The 19,765-nt window shown below is 39.8% G+C and overlaps 1 protein-coding gene across 3 annotated transcripts in view; it reads left to right on the top strand.

Moving 5' to 3' along the window:
* Window positions 1-19,765, top strand: part of GRM7 (glutamate metabotropic receptor 7) — a 946,213-nt gene that overhangs the window by 278,641 nt on the left and 647,807 nt on the right. For all 3 annotated transcript variants that reach the window (XM_044934328.2, XM_025272826.3, XM_044934327.2), the window contains exon 2: window positions 15,644-15,860. In XM_044934328.2, coding sequence (XP_044790263.2) covers window positions 15,644-15,860 — 217 coding nt within the window. The remainder of the gene's footprint in view (window positions 1-15,643; window positions 15,861-19,765) is intronic.

Raw genomic sequence — 19,765 nt, 5'->3', positions numbered from 1 at the left:
GACCTGGTGGAGAAAACGGAGAGTCCAAAGGGAGAGAGAGCAGTCAAGCCAGTAATCTCGCTCCCTAGTGAAAAATGGGTCCTGAAGATTGGGTTCTTAAAGGTACAAAATTGGTAACAAATACATAAAAGCAAAAATTAAAAATCTAGAGTAGAGTTTGGAATTTCAAAAATACAATGTTAATGGAAAGAAGAAGGAAAAGAAAGAGAGAAAAAACGAACAAAGAATAACAAACAAGGTCACGAAAATTATAAAGAAACTACAGGTACAAAATTGATAACTAATACCAAAAAGCAAAAATTAAAAATCTAGAGTAGAGTTTGGAATTTCAAAAATACAATGTTAAAAAAAAGAAGAAGAAAAATAAAGAGAGAAAACAAACAAACCAACAAAAACAATGTCGCAAAAATTATAAAGAAAATACAGGTACAAAATTGATATCAAATACCAAAAAGCATAAATTAAAAATCTTGAGTAGAGTTTGGAATTGCAGATATATGATGTTATATAAAAGAAGAAGAGAAAGAAACAGAGGGGAAAAAAAAAAGTCACTGAAATTATAAAAAAAACTATAGGTACAAAATTGATAACATATACCAAAAGGCTAAAATTAAAAATCTAGAGTAGAGTTTGGAATTTCAAAAATACAATGTTAAAGAAAAGAAGAAAAAGAAAAAAAAAACAAAACACGGTCAAAAAATTATAAAATATATATATGAAGTTTGCTGAAGAAGAAAAAAAATAGGGTCTTTTTTTTTGCAAAATAATAGGTTATAAAAGTGAAAATTAAAGGACAATAGAGGACTTAAAAAATTTTTTTTAAATTAAAAAAAAAAGAAAGATTGATCGTAAAAATAGTAAAAATATATCTAGGTCTTTCTCTGGTTTTGTTGTGAGTATTGTGGGTTCAGTTCATTTTTGGCTAGTTCCTTGGTCTGACTTATATTTCTCAAGATCTATAGGCCCCTTCCTATGTAGTCCGTAGTAACCACAGGGTTTTAATCTATGGCCTGTAGCTTCCAAGGCGTTTCCCTCTGTTATAGCTTCTTCTGTTTGCTGGTCTCTTCAGTGTCTGGTTTCCGCCCTGACACAAAGGGGACGGTGGAGGACACTTTTTTTTTTTTTTTTAATTTAGGCTCACTTGTTCAGTTGCGCTGTGGGGAGGGAGGGAGGGATGCTGCAAACAAATAACACTGGCGTGCGCTCTCAGTGCCTCAGCCACACTGGGTCTGCCCCCACTCACAGCGCGTGTAGCCTCCCTGCCCACACTGCTCGGGCTCTAGGTTGTTCCGCCGGGAACAATCAGAGGCCGGCCCTGGGCTGAGCTCCCAGGTCCAAGCCGCTCAGGTTCAGGCACTCGGGTAGTCCTCAGAGGTGCAGACTCGGTTGGGCCTGCGTTTTGTGCTCTTCCCAGGTCCGAGCAGCTCAGGTGATGAGGTGTTCGGCGAGCGCCAATGCTGTGACTTATCGCCTCCCCGCCACTTGGTTATCTGGGTGTAAAACCGGTGCACCTTCTCAGGCAGATGTTGACCGTCCAGACCCGCAAGAAGTTTTAGTTAGCAAAGAAGCCTGCTTACAGTTTTATAGATAGTGTCTCTCTTGGGCTGCAATTGCCCCCTTCCGGCTCTGGCTGCCTGTCACCAGAGGGGGAAGGTCTGCAGCTGGCTATCTCTGTTCAGTCCTTTGTTCCGTGCACGGGCCTGGCGGTGTCTTAGGTTAGGGCTGGCTTTTCGTGTGGTAGATATCCCACAGTCTGGTTTGCTAGCCCAAATTATTTCGCTCAGATAGCGCTCAGGACATTCAGGCCAGATTCTTACTCTAAGCGACGCAGCCCGCGCCGCACTTCCCTGCCCAGCCCCCGCTTGCTAATGCCGTGTGCAGGCGTCTGCGCTGCTTCTCCGCTGGGGAGTTACCGTAGGGCTCGCAATCTGCGATTTTTAATTGTTTGTTTATTTTTTTCTCCCTGTATGTTGCCCTCTGTGCTTCCAAAGCTCGGCACAGATTCGGCAGTAAGAAGGTTTCCTGGTGTTTGGAAACTTCTTTCTTTTTAAGACTCCCTTCACGGGAAGGAACTCCGTCCCTCCCTCTTTTGTCTCTTTTTTTGTCTTTTATATTTTTTCCTACCTCCTTTCAAAGAGTTGGGTTGCTTTTCTGGGTGCCTGATGTCCTCTGCCGGCATTCAGAAGTTGTTTTGTGGAATTTACTTGACGTTTAAATGCTCTTTTGATGAATTTGTGGGGGAGAAAGTGTTCTCCCCATCCTACTCCTCCGCCATCTTGGCTCCTCCACCCTATTTTCTTATTTAACCATTTTGTTTTCTTCATAGTCTGTATCTGTGTGTGTGTGTGTGTGTGTGTGTGTGTATAATATGCTGTGTATGTCTCTGTGTGTGTGTGTGTATTATAAGCATGTGTATGTCTGGGTACTTTTATGGTTGCATATATATTTGTATGTAAACACACACACGTGTGTGTGTGTGTGTGTGTGTATATATATATATATATGTATGCGAGGTACTTATATGTTTATGTATTAGGTTGTCAGACATGTAAAACTGGTTTATCTCCTTTATTATGTGTATAGCTTCTAAACTTTACAGCTAAAAAATGGTCATATGCGTCTTCTGTAGTTTTGCATTATCTGAATTAAATAATAGGAATTATTTACTGTGCAAAACTCTTGTGAATTATCTTTTTTGCATTAACGCATAGTCATCAAATTCTTGTTTACTTGAAATTTGAGCCATAAGAAAGCTAAAACAGGCAGCATAGTTTTCCTCTTTTTTTTTGTGAGGGGGAAAAAGTAAATAAGAAATGTTTGTCAAGTAAGCCTCTTTCAGGGAATCAAAGGATCAGCGCAGATTTGACTTCACCTTCTGGAATGTCTGCATCTGTAGTCTTATAAAATGAGAGTCAGAGTGCCTGCCGCCCTGCCAGACCCTGACCCTGAAAGTGGTTTCAGAATCGTTGAGAGAAGATTGCATCATGTTCAGGAGCATTTCACAGTGCATTTTATTACGCTCTTGCTTTTTCACAACTGGAATTCACACAAAGGCTAGCTCATAGTTTGCTAAAATATTCAATTAACTATAATGCTTCATTTTCAACCATCCATAATAATCAAGTTTTTTTTTTTTTTAACTATAATGTACTCAGGAAGGTGGCAATGGTTCTCAAACAGAAAATAAGTTTGGATTTAATTTCATCCTCTCCTGAAAAGCACTGTCTTCACTTTTAGGGTTTCCCGGCTGCATCCCTGTAAAGGACTGAGCTTTTTGGTAGCATTGTCATTGTGCTCTCTTCCTAGAGACCAGATGACTGAGGTGGCTGGGAACACACTGACCTTTGATAAGTGGGAAAGTTGGCAGGTAGAAAAGAAAAACAGATGAGATAGAGAGGCCACAAGACAAAAAAAAAGATCTCCTTTTATTTTCACTTTGTGACCACGTTGCTGTGACTGTGGCGGTCCCTTTGTCCCGACAAACCTCATGCCCAGTGGTCAACCACTGCAGTTTTGAACTGCTCTCTGCTCCCCAATGCCGCACACACACACACACACGCACACACACGGATACTTTGCATTGTCTGCAGTCATTTCTGATTATGAAAACTGCTAGATACACTACTATTATCTGGGGACAGAGGTCAGGGATACTTCTGAATAGCCTCCACTGCACATGATGGCCCTTCTTCCTGCCACACAAAGAATTATCTGACCCTGACATCAGTAGTACCAAGGTCAAGAGATGTCACTCTGTAGAGATTTGACATTTATCTGTTGGAGAAACACCTTAAAATAGCTAGGGCATGGAAGCAACCCAGATGTCCATCGTCAGAGGAATGGATAAGGAAACTATGGTACATATGCACAATAGAATATTACTGAGCTATAAAAAGGAATGCATGTGAGTCAATTCTAATGAGGTGGATGAAAGTGGAGCCTATTATACAGAGTGAAGTAAGTCAGAAGAGAAACACAAATACTGTATATTAACACACACACACACAGTATATATATATATATATATATATATATATATATATATATATAATTTAGAAAGACAGTAACCATGATCCTATATGCAAGGCAGCAAAAGAAACACAGATGTAAAGAACAGACTTTGGGACTCTGTGGGAGAAGGCGAGGGTGAGATGATTTGAGAGATTAGCATTGAAACAGGTACATTACCATATGTAAAATAGATGGCCAGTAAAAGTTTGATGCATGAAGCAGGGCACCCAAAGTCAATGCTCTGGGACAACCTAGAGGGATAAGCTAGGGAGAGATGTGGGAGGGGGGCTCAGGATGGGGGAACACATGCGCACCCTTGGCAGATTCATGTTGATATATGACAAAACCCATCACAATATGTAAAGTAATTACCCTCCAGTTAAAATAATTAATTAAAAAAAAGTCAGCCCTTTGGGTTTGAAACCAAACCTCTAGGTGTAAATCTGAACCTCAGAGGCTGAAAGAGACCTACGATCATTTCTAATGTATTAAGAAATGCTGAAAGAAATATTTATGTTGATTACTTTTTGTTTCTTAATATATGATTGTGTATAGGCATACTGGACAGAAAGAAATATTTCATAGACATGTAAGATTGGTATGAACCCTGAAAGGTCGTAACAGTTATTTCTGCGCTTTTCTTCTCTTTTTGCTTCAAATATATGCTAGTGATTTCTGTGGTGCCATGTTGGGAGGGAAATTTTGCTTTGTCCATTGTCATTTTATGTTATGGAAAGATAGGTAGAAGTGTTTCTCTAATCTACAGAAGGCCTCAGAAAGCCCGTTTACATGCTGCATACACACACACACACACACACACACACACACGTGCAACACCTCACACACTTGTAACCAGAGTGCCTATCTAAGTAGATAGCACCGGACAGAACAGCCCTGTATGTGACTATGATATGTACCATTTTCATTTGGAAATAATTCATGTTTTCCCTGAGGTACATCTTGGGTCCGTCTGATTAACTTCATTTTATGGATAGAGAAATAATCCTGAAGAGTTTGTCTGACCTGATGGCAGATCCAGGTGTTTCTGTTTTGGCTGCTATAAACCACCCTGGAATTACAGTTTTCTCTTGATCTTGTGTTTGAAATGGGGAGAGACAAGTTTTATCTCCAGTCTTGTTTCTAAGATTTGCCACCTGTGAGATGTGGAGGCTTTCCTCCTTTCCCCAGCAAAATCATCTTCATTGTCATCACTAACCACAGGATTAGATTATTATCTCTCATTTTGGTAAGAATGTTTCTTTTGTCTGTTAATTCTGACCTTGCCTCAATACTGCATCTCTCATGTTCATTCACCTTGGTCTGGATCATGTGTGATTCCCTCTATCAACCATGTAGCTAAAGGAATCCTGTGTTTTTGTTGATCAGCTCTTGCCACACAAAGCATGTGGACCCTTCTGTACCATCATCTCTATGCAAGCTACAGGAACTCAGTGATGTGGAAGGCAAAATAGTCACTATTTGTGGTAATATGTGTATCTGTTACATTGCTTAGTCACTAAGTCATGTCTGACTCTTATGACCAGAACGGGAAGACCCGAACTGGACGACCTGGACTGTAGCCTGCCAGGCTCCTCTGTTCATGGGATTCTCTAGGCAAGAATACTGCAGTGGGTTGCCATTTTCTTCTCCAGGAGATCTTCCCGACACAGGGATCAAACTCCCATCTCCTGCTTGGCCAGTGGGTTCTTTACCACTGTGCCACCTAGGAAGCACATGTCTATTATAGGGTGTTGCAGAATTCCATGGAATTCTATATGTAAAGTATTGCATACCCAAAAGCCTGGTAAACAGATATTTAATCAATCTATAATAAAAATAACATTCTTTGAAATATGCTGCTGCTGCTAAGTCACTTCAGTCATGTCTGACTCTGTGCGACCCCATAGACAGCATAGACGGCAACCCACCAGGCTCCCCCGTCCCTGGGATTCTCCAGACAAGGACATTGGAGCAGGTTGCCATTTCCTTCTCCAATGCATGGAAGTGAAAAGTGAAAGTGAAGTCGCTCAGTCGTGTTCGACTCTTAGCGACCCCATGGACTGTAGCCCACCAGGCTCCTCCATTCATGGGATTTTCCAGGCAAGAGTACTGGAGTGGGGTGCCATTGCCTTCTCCATTGAAATATGCATTAGACTTATTTGCCTTGCAATCTATGCATAAATTTACTTGGTTCCAAGAAGATGGTTACTACCACTTATAGAATATTGAAGCTATTTGGTGTCATGCAATTAAAGAAATAAAAGGCAAAGGAAAAAGAGCTGTAATATTTGATGATAATCTCTGTCATGAGTAATTTAAAGTTGAGTGAGATTCCAGACTTTAAATGCATTCAAAAGTATTAGTCATTCCTCAGTACTTTGAAATAAAGAAACACTATCAAAAATCAGAATTGAAACCCACCCATCCTAATGTGAGCAGAGGTGTTATCTAGGGATGATATACATATAAATCATGGAGAGTGATGCTTCAAAGAATGAACCTGAAAGGATTATTTCACCATTTCTTCCTTTTCAGGGGGATCCATATCAATAAAGCTTAATAAGAACTAAGAGTAGAATTACTGCTGACTGTGAATTTAATAGTGCCCCACTGGGAGTTCATTAATATCTCAATAGGTACACTGAAGCATTATCTTAATTGCTCATGATACTTCCAAAAATTGCCTTTTACAAGTTTTGTGGAAACTGCCCTCTGGAACAAGTGTTAGTACATTTTGGATTGCCTTTCTTTACTGTGCAAATTCCCCAGGAACATGGAACCATAAACCTCATTTACTTTTCCAAAAGGAAGAAGTTCCCAGGTGACTTTGTTGTAAGCACTTCCCTTATAGCATAAACAAGAAGAAGCTCAAAATATGTGAAACAATTTCAGATCTTTGATTTCTTTCTGTGTAAATGAAATGGTTCTTTCATTTTTATAAATACTTAGGCATTTACTTTTTTGATGGCAATCAAGTTTGTGTCAGAATACTGGCAGGAAGAATTTGGATGTTTAAAGTATTTATATTATTGTAATCTGGTCCACATCTGGATTTGGGTTTTTGACAGATGTTGAGAGTAAGATGATAACTGCCGGATTGTATTTCCAAGCCCACGGGATCCCTTTGCCTTTAGAGTGATTATGGAATAAAACTAAATTTAGAAGGAGTCTATCTTGACAACACTTGGAAAGTGAAAGTGCTTCACAGCAAGGTTGTCTTGCAGAGTTAACCTGAACTCTGGGTACTGTGGTATATGTTGCTTGGAGTTGTCCAGTCTCAGCCGTAAGAGGAGGAAAAAAAAAACCAGAATGAACAGTCCCTAAGTGACTCCCTAGGTCTCTTTATCTTTGAACCCTGTCTGTGTCAGCATATCCTACATTCCAGTGATGAAGAAGGGAATCCAAGGGGGAAATGTGCCAAGAAAAAGAAAGAGTAAGAACAGTGCTTGCTGCTGTAACTGTCGTTGCCCATGAAAGCCACTGCTTGCAGGCAAGGGCCACTCACAAGTGTTGAGGGTCCCTATGGCCGTACCAACCCTATGCATGAATGACTCTCTTCCCTCCGGATTATTCCATTCATTACTTTCCTGGCTTTCCCTTTCATTCAGTAAATAATGATAAGGTTCATATTCTATACCCAGTGCAGTGTATCTAGTAGTGATAAAATGATGAACAAGGTCTTTACCCTCCACAGGGGCCAGTACACTCCAGGAAAGATGCGAACAACAAACAGATAATTTTAATAAGTTGTGACACTTGTTATCAAAGAAAACTAGTGCTCTAAGATAACCCATCAGTTGACTCATGCTTTCTAGGGCAAATATGAGAGAGATTAGGAGGGAGCCTTGAGCACTGCTTAGTGACTGGTGTGTGCCACTGACTGGATAGAATTTAACTTTGGAAGATTCCTTCAGTTCAGTTGCTCAGATCAGATCAGATCAGTTGCTCAGTTGGGTCCGACTCTTTGCGACCCCATGAATCGCAGCATGCCAGGCCTCCCTGTCCATCACCAGCTCCCGGAGTTCACTCAGACTTATGTCCATCGAGTCAGTGATGCCATCCAGCCATCTCATCCTCTGTCATCCCCTTCTCCTCTTGCCCCCAATCCCTCCCAGCATCAGAGTCTTTTCCAATGAGTCAACTCTTCGCATGAGGTGGCCAAGGTACTGGAGTTTCAGCTTTAGCATCATTCATTCCAAAGAGATCCCAGGGCTGATCTCCTTCAGAATGGACTGGATGGATCTCCTTGCAGTCCAAGGGACTCTCAAGAGTCTTCTCCATCACCAACTCCTGGAGCTTGCTCAAACTCATGTCCATCGAGGCAGTGATGCCATCCAGCCATCTCATCCTCTGTCGTCCACTTCTCCTCCTTCCTTCAGTCTTTCCCAGCATCAGAGTCTTTTCCAATGAGTCAGTTCTTTGAATCAGGTGGCCAAAGTATTGGAGCTTCAGTCCTTCGAATGAATATTCAGGACTGATTTCCTTTAGGATGGACTGGTTGGATCTCCTTGCAGTCCAAGGGACTCTCAAGAGTCTTCTCCAACACCACAGTTCAAAAGCATCAAATCTTTGGCAGTCAGCTTTCTTTATGGTCCAACTCTAATATCCATATGTGACTACTGGAAAAACCATAGCTTTGACTAGATGGACCTTTGTTGGCAAAGTAATGTCTCTGCTTTTTAATATGCTGTCTAGGTTGGTCATAGCTTTTCTTCCAAGGAGCAAGCGTCTTCTAATTTCATGGCTACAGTGATTTTGGAGCCCAAGAAAATAAAGTCTGCCACTATTTACTCTGTTTCCCCATCTGTTTGCCATGAAGTGATGGGACTGGATGTCATGATCTTAGTTTTTCGAATGTTGAGCTTTAAGCCAACTTTTTCACTCTCCTCTTTCACTTTCATCAAGAGGCTTTTTAGTTCCTCTTCACTTCTGCCATAAGGGTGGTATCATCTGCATATCAGAGGTTATTGATATTTCTCCTGGCAAACTTGATTCCACCTTTAGTCTACCTAAATAATTCAGTCAACATAATCACTTGTATTCAGTTACTTCAGTTAAGTTGCTCAGTCATGTCTGACTCTTTGCAACCCCAGGGACTGCAGATCCCTGTCCATCACTAACTCCCGGAGTTTACCCAAACTCATGTCCATCAAGTCAGTGATGCCATCCAACCATCTCATCCTCTGTAGTCCCCTTTTCCTCCCGCCTACAATCTTTCCCAGCATCAGAGTCTTTTCCAATGAGTCAGTTCTTTGCATCAGGTGGCCAAAGTATTGGAGTTTCAGCTTCAGCATCAGTCCTTCCAATGAATATTCAGGACTGATTTCCTTTAGGATGGACTGGTTGGATCTCCTTGCAGTCCAATCACTTGTGTTGGTGAAATACAAATATTGATGAATTGAAAGTTTTTTACAGTGTGGAGAAGATGTAAGTTATCTATATATCCATTTTAACTATCTTGAAAGTATTTTTCCCTTAACCTATTTCTCTTAGATTTATAGATATTCTTGGTGTGTGTTAGTCACTCAGTTGTGTCCAACTTTTGCAACCCGATGGACTGTAGCCTGCTAGACTCCTCTGTCCATGGGGATTCTCCAGGGAAGAATACTGGAGTGGGTTGCCAGTCCCTTCTCCATGGGATTTTCCCAACCCAAGGAACGAACCCCGGTCTCCTGCATTGCAGACGGATTCTCTACTGTGTGAGCCATGAGGGAAGCCATCATAGAAATCCTTAAATGTGCATAAATATTTCAAAAGTTAAATAGAGTGAATTCGGCCTTTTTTATCCTCCTTTAAGAATAATACACAAACTGGAGAAATTTTACATGTGATGACTTGAGGGATTATGGTTTTTATTTCTTTTACTGTTTGGCTTTAACTGTTTAAAAAGGGTCAGGAAAATTGACTTCTACATAGATTTTTGAATGACAACTTTGAGGTATGAGATGATTTTAACCTGATTTGGCATTCATCATTAATAAAACCATTTTTGTGTGATGGACAAATTTTTATTAAAAGTAAAGAATAACAATGAGATGAAAATGTAGTTCTATGATAAAGATGAAAAGTGTTTTTGGTTTTTAAATCAGAGAAAGGAAAGCTCAAAGGGAGATGGGATTATTTTTATATAGCAGAAGTGTGATTATACTAAATTGTCTTCATCAAAAGATTAGTTATGCATTTCTAAAGGAGACTGGCAACAGGGTAGAGTTTCTATAGCAGAAAAAGAAAGTATATCTTACCAAGTGGAGTGTGTCAGTTAATCACTAAAGATGACTAGTAAGAATTTGGTCAGTTTCAGCTACCAGTTATAATAAGCACTTCAAACATCTTGTAGGCTTAAACATTTGTTTGAAAACAGGTAATTACATATACAGAATAACAGTTGATAAGTAATAGTGTATTTTATAGGTTACATACATTCTTACTGTTCTTCATCTCTTATTGCTGCCAGGAATTTCTTTATATGGCCATATTTTTATCTCAGAAATGAAATCTGTTTATTCATTCATTCCTTATTCTAGCATCATTATATGTATAATATATAAATAAGTATAACTAAATACAAGATGTGTGTGTGTGATCGTAAAGGAACCCTGTGAGTCTTAAGCCAGTAGTTGTTTCTTATTTGTAATGGAAGGGATAAACCACAGACAGCAACCATTTTCAAAGGGTATTGAGGAAATAAATCTGCTACCCTAGGATTGTCATTACTAAAATTTGGGGTGTAGTTTAGAAAATGCATTTGTGTTGGAGGCCTTTCACAGCTGCAATGTTTTACAGCAGCTACATAAATGCAAATTTAAGTAGAGAGTGGATGTATCTTTATTAGTCCTCCTTCAAAGGTAGAAAGGGATTTTGGCAAGGAAGTCATCTGTGCAGCCACACAAAGATTTTGCATTTCCCCAAGTTGAAATTGATGGAATTGTACTGCCATGCTTGGCTTCTTTTCTTTTTATTTCTTGTAAGAAAAGTATTTTTATTGCTGCTTCCCTTCTTCCCTTTAATTTTTGCCCAAAGCCTTTATTCAGTTGATATTTTTTTTCCACTTAAAATTTATAACCCCTGAACGAAACATAGGATACTCAATCTATTTACATATCTGTATAAACTTTAATAAGACACCTAAATAAAATGTTTGAACAACAGTCTAAGAGTGACCTGTAAGATTATTTTCAGTGGCTCTAGAGTAAGTGCTGTGCAAGAAACGTGACTGACACTCCACTAATATACTACTCTTTCTTCTTTTATGCTTATTATTAATAAGTTTTAGCAGTAATTTAGCAAAGTATCATAGTTAAGAGTTCAGAAGTTTGCACTGGGTTATGTTGAGTTTGAATATGGCTCTCTCTTACAACTTTGTGACCTGAAGCAAGCTTATATTCTATTTTTAAGGCTCAATTTCCTCTTTCATAAAATGATTTAATAATTGTATGACATGTAGTGAAAATGTTAGTCACTCAGTCGTATTGGACTTTTTGCAACACCATAGACTGTCTCCTCTGTCCTACAGGATTCTCCAGGCAAGAATACTAGAGCGAGTAGGCATTTCCTTCTGCAAGAGATCTGCCTAACCTAACCCAGGGATCAAACCCAGATCTCCTGCATTGCAGGCAGATTCTTTACCATCTGAGCCACCAGGGAAGCCCTAGTGTAGTATAAAAAGTATAATGAAGAATGTTTACTGATGGTTAGATAAGGGGATGCATATAGAACTTTCAGCGATAACCAAAAAAGACCTATTGTATAGCACAGGGAGCTATACTCAATATTTTGTGTTAATCTGTAAGGGAAAAGAATCTGAAAAGGAATATATTTATGTGTGTATATCCCATGGACTTTAGCCTGCCAGGATCTTCTGTTCATAGATTTCTCCAGGAAAGAATAATGGAGTGGGTTGCCATTACCTTCTCCAGGGCATCTTCCTGACCCAGGAATTGAACCATGGTCTCCTGCATTGCACGCAGATTCTTTACTGTCTGAGCCAACAGGGAAACCCTGCATATGCACACATAGGTGTGTGTGTGTGTGTGTGTATCTGAACTACTGTGCTGTGAAGAATCCACCTGCAATGCAGGAGACCTGGATTTGATCCCTGGGTTGGGAAGATCCCCTGGAGAAGGGAAAGGCTACCCACTCCAGTATTCTGGCCCTGAGAATTCCATGGATTGTATAGTTCATGGGATTGCAAAGAATCAGACACAACTGAGTGACATTCACTTCACACATATGAAACTAACATGATATTGTAAATAAGCTATATTTCAACAAAAAAAATGAATAAAACAAAATCCCTCTCTAAACTTTTAGAATATTCCTGCTACATGATGAAGATTTAAATAAATAGTAAATATTATTTCTAAAGCAATAATACTAGGAATATGTAAACATTTTTTAGGACAGTAAGTGAAATGCTTTTGCTAGTGTGTCACAGAGAAAATGGGAAGTCAAATGTAGAAAATGGGTAAATATATTAAGAAAACACATGATTTTCTCTATTTTTATTGTTGATACCCCATGTATTAAGTGCCCACACTGTTCCAGGAATCACACTAAGCAATCCCCATTTGTTATTCCAATACAATCTTTTTCTAATTAATAATGTAACCAACTCAATGAAGTGAAATACCCAGTAAACACAAGTGAAGAGAAACATCAGGCTTCTATTCCATATATTCTAAATACAAAATCCCATTTTCTTTCCATTGCCCTTCATTCCCACTGTAATTGAAAATTACTCAAATGAAGACCATCAGGAGACTTGGAGACTTCCTCAAAACTGGCTTTGGATTTTGAGGCAGAAATGGAGAGCCTTCTCCTAGTGGCCATAAATCAGAACTGCATCAGGGACGGGCTGCATGGGAAAGTTCAGTTCAGTACAGTCGCTCAGTTGTGTCCGACTCTTTGCAACCCCATGAATCACAGCACACCAGGCCTCCCTGTCCATCACCAACTCCCGGAGTTTACCCAGACTGCAATGGCACCCCACTCCAGTACTCTTGCCTGGAAAATCCCATGGATGGAGGAGCCTGGTAGGCTGTAGTCCATGGGGTCGCTAAGAGTTGGACACAGCTGAGCAACTTCACTTTCACTTTTCATTTTCATGCATTGTAGAAGGAAATGGCAACCCACTCCAGTGTTCTTGCCTGGAGAATACCAGGGACGGCGGAGCCCGGTGGGCCTCCATCTCTGGGGTTGCACAGAGTCAGACACAACTGAAGCGACTTAGCAGCAGCAGCAGCAGCATGTCCATTGAGTCGGTTATGCCATCCAATCATCTCATTCTCTGTTGTCCCTTTCTCCTCACACCTTCAATGTTTCCCAGCATTGGGCTCTTTTCCAATGAGGCAGTTCTTTGCATCATGTGGCCAAAGTATTGGAGTTTCAGCTTCAATATCAGTCCTTCCAATGAACACTCAGGACTGATCTCCTTTATGATGGACTGGTTGGATCTCCTTGCAGTCCAAGGGACTCTCAAGAGTCTTCTCCAACACCACAGTTCAAAAGCATCAAATCTTTGGCAGTCAGCTTTCTTTATGGTCCAACTCTAATATCCATATATGACTACTGGAAAAACCATAGCTTTGACTAGATGGACCTTTGTTGGCAAAGTAATGTCTCTGCTTTTTAATATGCTGTCTAGGTTGATCATAACTTTCCTTCCAAAGAGTAAGCGTATTCTAATTTCATGGCTGCAGGCACCATCCCAGGTTGCTCAGTGGTAAAAAATCCACCTGCCTATGCAGGAGACACAGGTTTAATCCCTGAGTAGTGAAGATCCCCTGGTGTAGGAAATGGCACCCCACTCCTGTATTCTTGCCTGGAAAATCCCATGGACAGAGGAGCCTGAAGGGCTACAGTCCATAGGGTCTCAAAGAGTCAGACATGACTTAGTGACTGATCAGTCATGCAATACTGTTAGGACCACGAGACCTGCTAAGTCACTTCAGTCGTGTCCGACTCTGTGTGACCCCATAGATGGCAACCCACTGGGATTCCCTGCCCCTGGGATTCTCCAGGCAAGAACACTGGAGTGGGTTGCCATTTCCTTCTCCAATGCAGGAAAGTGAAAAGTGAAAGTGAAGTTGCTCAGTCATGTCTGACTCTTCGCGACCCCATGGGCTGCAGCCTACCAGGCTCCTCCATCCATGGGATTTTCCAGGCAAGAGTACTGGAATGGGGTGCCATCGCCTTCTCTGACAAGACCTGACTACAATGCTAACCTAGAGAGGTTGGTGGAGAAATTTGCTTTATAGAAGTGATAACCAGATTTAAACAATGGCAAATGGGTAAGCTTTAGGCCAAATGCCCTCAAAGGAGAGAAATACATTAGTACTGGGTAGAATTTTCAGGGCTCAAAGAATTAACTTGAGTATAGCTTTGATGTCTTTGGGGCAAAGAATTGGACTGTTGGTCTTTGTCTGAGCAAATATCGAAACCGGTTTTTAGATACATGAGATAACCTTATGCTACAGCAGGGATAGATCCTAGGAGAGTTACAAGTAGAGGTTTGTAGAAGTTGGTCATTCTTACAGGTAGGTAAATTGTACCTCTCATGGTCTACTGCATGCTATTGTTAAGAGAAAGAACTGCAGTGTATTGCATTGTAAAAACAACTAGCCTAGAGGTCCTGGAGTTAGACCCTAAGCTATGTTCCTCATCTATGGCTGCTTCGGGTCTTTCCCTAGTGTATTTGTGATCCCAGGTAAACATTTTTTTTTTCTAGGCTTCTTTCTATATGCATAATTGGCTTTAACTAAGGTCACTATATCAGGACTACTCAGGTATTGCAATCTCACATGATCCTGGGACATAAATACTTTGCCAGCCAAGAGGAGTATTCTGTTCATTAGACTGAACTCTTGGAACCGGGGTCTTGGTATAGGATGACCCATATAGACACAAGTTCTAGAATTCTTGAGGCATTTGGTTAATCACATGTGAAGCTGAGGGTCAGATAATTCTGCAAAGGGAAAAAAATAGGAATCAGAAGTCACTGTCATTCAATCAAGACTGTCAGCCTCTCTCAGCATCCAAATGGAAGCTAAGAAAATTTTGAGAAAGGCCTTCCAAAGTGCATAAGCCATTGAAGTGATGGTGGGGCAGGGAACCCTCTTGCCTTGGTCTTAGGGCATTAGTGATCTACTTCATAATGTTCTTATGAAAAATAAATAATGCATGAAGCTTGCTTAGATATTTCCTCACAGGTGATCAGCACTCAGTCAATGTTAGATAGCTAATTACATCCACAAACATTCTCAAGATGTGTCAAATAAATCAACCTTTATATACCAGATAGGCTGTCCTGTCTTTTGTTTGTATTAGTGTATAGTAACTAAAGCATTATTCACAATGTTAGAATGGTTATATATTTTTTTCTCCTAACCACCATGATGTAAGTAATTCCCACTCCATTCCCATTCCTTTCTCCAAGAGGAGAAAAATAAAAGGTCACAACACAAAAATAGATGCATTTGGTTGCATTTAGGTGGTTCACACTTTCATGCAGTGTTTGGCAAACACACATCCTCTTTGGAGCTCAAGACCTGTATTTTAAGTAAATTGTCATAAGTACAAATGAAACTCTCCCATCTTGATGGTGCTCTCATGTAGTGCTTTCTTGTCTTTTCAGATCCCCCAGATTAGTTATGCATCAACGGCACCCGAGTTAAGTGATGACCGGCGCTATGACTTCTTCTCTCGTGTGGTCCCTCCCGATTCCTTTCAAGCCCAGGCCATGGTAGACATCGTGAAGGCCCTGGGTTGGAATTACGTGTCTACTCTCGCATCGGAAGGAAGTTACGGAGAGAAAGGTGTGGAATCCTTCACCCAGATTTCCAAAGAGGCAGGTAGGATGAGATCACAGTGATCAAGATGACCCTCTCTAAATGTCTGTGGCTTTAGGCTTCTTTGCATCATTAGTGAACACTGTTGACCATAACCCTGTTCCTACCTTCACATTCCCCATTGCCTGTGAAGTGAATCTAAAGAGTCCTCATTTATAGCACATTGTGATTTGGAAGATAATATTTTCAAAGATGTGAAACTGAAATGCCTTAAAATTGGAAGAAGTAGAGAGAAAATAACAGGTACTAAAATTGCTGATTTCTGTGCAATAGCTGGTAGTGTGGATTACATTATCTCTAAGGAAAATAAGCAAATGTGGCTGAATATGCCTCTTCATGTGTCCTTGCTCTTTGCCCCTCTCCAAAATGAAGAGACTTGCTTAAATTATGAAAACCCAACTATAGTCACACTGGGCTTTGAAGGTGAGTGATGGTGAGGGCTCTGAATGACTTGGCCAAAACAAATTAAGTGAATTATCCAGGCAGTAGAGTGTACTTAGATATCCTTTGAAACTGTAGATTCTTTTGAGACAGTTCTATTGGAAAGCATTTGGAGAAGGTTCTTTTATGTTTGCTTATTAAACTCAAAATGGAAGGTAATGGGTTCAAATGTTTGACAGATTTTGTAAAAATGAGACGTAATCTTCAAACTTAAGAATCCTGACAATGCATCTGCTGGCTTCCCCATATGGAAATGTTGACTCTAGTAAATATAGATTTTTTTTTTTAAATTGCATGCTTCGATATTCCTAAAAAGTTTTTAGGCTAAAGTCTGGTCCTCGGTTTTTGTGGTAAGGATATTATGCAAACTGTCATTTATCAGAATAGTTAACTAACTGTAAGGCCAACAAACAGAGCAGTAGAAACAGGTTCTTTTCATGAGGATAGATGCCATAAATCCTGAAGACATGGCTTGGAGCATTTGACTTTCAGTCTATGTCCTCAGATATACGATGCTCCAGCATGTGGATGGTGTGTCTGTACATGGCTGCTGAAAGAAGGGAGCCATGACTTCTTTATGAATCTTGTGCTTCTTACTCAGACCCTTATCATTATGTCTCATCTGAAAATGTCACTGGAGGGCTGGGTTATTCTTACACTCTTCCTTCTGGCTGAAATCCTGCTACTCTTAGCGCCTTTGACTGCATAGCTCCTAATGATTTACAGGGTTCGTCCCCAATGCCATTTCTAGGTCCATACACACGTGTATACAAAAGCTTCTGGGTTCCGTCAGCTTGGTCTTGTGTTTCTAGTGACCTCTTCCACATCAGTTATCACCGGTTAGCATAACTTGTTGTTGCTGTCATTTTCTCTCTTGCCGCATACACTCTAAGAGAGAACGTGTCTTTCTGAGTCACTGTTGTACTCCCAGCTACGCTGTTTCTAAGGGAAACATTTCTGGAGTGATTCAGTGGGAAACTTTCTGATTAAGAAATAAGTCTTAACTCTGGCCTTGTGTCTTCCATGCTGTGACTTTTAAGACTCATTAACAGCTGAATTCATGACTCTTTAGAGAACAGCCTAACCACTTTTGATAACTATGCATTTATTTATTTCTTTGTTTCTTTGACTTCTGCTTTAACGAAAATAATGTTAAAGGCTGACTTAAAGGCATATCTAAAATATGGGCATAATAACCAATAGGTAGAATAAAATTAAGAGAAAATATGGGTAAAGTAGTAAGATAAAGCTCAGAAATAAAGTTCAGATACCATCTTGTTCTACAGAATTTCCACAGGTGAATCTCAAATTTAATACTGAACTTTGTACTGGACAAAGCAAAGGGTACTACCCACTTTGCTGCAAAATGTGCAGTGTTCAAAAGGCCAAAATCATGTTGATTGTTTAGTAAAGGACAGGATCAAGACAAATGTTGGCCTTTATAAAAGTCTGTATTCTATAGTCAGGTCAGTGCTGAGTTTCCAATGGTTGTTTATACTTGGTGTCACTTGGTGAAAACTTTACATATACAAAGTCTGCTCTATCTGACTCTTCAAAAAGGAAAGGACCTTGTAATATGACCTGAACTCCCCAGCTTATAATTTTAGCTAATCATACATTGACCCAGCTCAAAATAAAATTATTGGCAGCCATTTGGGATAAAACCCTTCAATCTGAAAGCCTTTGGTTTTGGGTATGAGGGTAACTAAAAAGCCAGCTGCAGAAATGCCAGAAAATACTGTGAGTTCAAGTAATGTCTTGCACTAAGTTCTTCTTCATTATGACAGTTGACATGCATTTATATTAAATTTCATTGGAACCATACCATATGTACAATGAATTTAAGTAAATTCATTTGTGTGCTTAACAGACACCCCAGCATTCAACTCCCTCCTTTCTCCCCAAGAAAGGAGGAAAAAAGAGGAGGGAAACTTATAATTGAAGTGGTGTGTGATAAGCCTGCTCACTCAGTATGTGTATTTCTTGGGGAAAAAACGTGAGATGGGAAGCATGATTCCATCATTTCTTAGGTGGGTGTCACTTCTGTGGGCTGCTTATATTGTGAGCATGTTGCCAGCCCAAAGGTGACTCCAGTGTATAGAGGTAAATATTCATTTCCACGACTTATAAGACGACTCCAGCTACCTTCTCTGGCATTCAGAGGAACAACAACATATTCTAATTCAGAGTAAAAGAAAAAGGATTATAAAAATTTGCCCTATTGAAACTTCAGGAAAGTATACATCCTTAGGGAATTTTAGGTAACTTTCAAGGGTAATTTTCAGTGTTTACTTGTTTTCTGTGCTAGTTCTAGAACTTGATCCTCTAGAAAGACACAAGTCAAGGTGCATGTAAGGAGAGGTCGTGTGGCATACTACCACTAATGATAAGCTAATGCAAAGGTATCAGAAAGACATGGATTTGGATAATGATTTCCATCAGTTGTATTCTGTGTAATGTTTGACACGTAATTGAACTTTCCAAGTCTCAGATTCCTGTTATAGAGAATGAGATTAATAAGAATAAGATAAATTAAATCCTGTATGGGAAACACAATACCCAATGATGCCTAATTATTAGTGTTCCACACTAGTTTCTTATAAATCAGTGAAGTTATTGAAGTTATTCTTGAGTTTGAAAAGATTGAAAATAACTGGCGTGATAACACTTCCCTTTGGTCATAACTCAAAGGTTATGTATGTATGTATGTGTGTGTGTGTATATGTGTCTGTGTGTGTATAAAATACAGCTGAGTTGCTATTCTTACTAACATGCTTTCATTGTATAAGAAGCATACCAAGAAAAGGAAGTGAGCTATTCAGGTTGACCTATTCATGTGGTAGGTGTGTGTATTTGTGTGTATGTGAGGCTAAGTGGAGAGAGCAAGCGTAAGCTCAAGGATAATGTTTCTGTGTTCTGCTGGAAGATTCCCAGGAGTTACTTCCATTCTTTCAAACAGTTTGAATATTGTGGTTCTTCTTTATAAGTGTCTGTAAAAGTTGCATGGTTTTGAAGTGTTTCAGTTCCAAACTTTAGGCTTAAGTCTTTAAGCAAAGGCTACTTATAAAACTGGATCCTAAAGGATCTTCACCATGCATGTAGGCTTAGCTCATCGGGTATGTGCTCCTTTGTTAGACTGATAGAACAATTCAAGACAGTGATGTCAGAAAAGAAAGCTGTCCTTCAACAAGGGGCCATCTAATTTGTCTGGGACATGAAAGTTTATATACAGTTTCTCTAAGCTGCCAGAGAAGACCTTAATAATTGTCCTCTCATGTATAGTCATGGGATATTTAAATATGCATGGAAGCTGCTCCTTGTTGAACTTTCAGAGAGGACTGTAACATGATTTTCTCAGATGATGAGATTTTTGTAAAACAGTTATATTTGCATAAATTGCCCTGTTTATTTGAATGGCTGCACATGCAATATCAACAAAAGCAATTTATTGCTTAATATCACACAGA

The sequence above is a fragment of the Bubalus bubalis genome, chromosome 21 (assembly GCF_019923935.1).
Source record: "Bubalus bubalis isolate 160015118507 breed Murrah chromosome 21, NDDB_SH_1, whole genome shotgun sequence".
In the NCBI taxonomy this organism is placed as follows: domain Eukaryota; kingdom Metazoa; phylum Chordata; class Mammalia; order Artiodactyla; family Bovidae; genus Bubalus; species Bubalus bubalis.
This window is presented reverse-complemented; position numbering and strand designations above follow the sequence as displayed.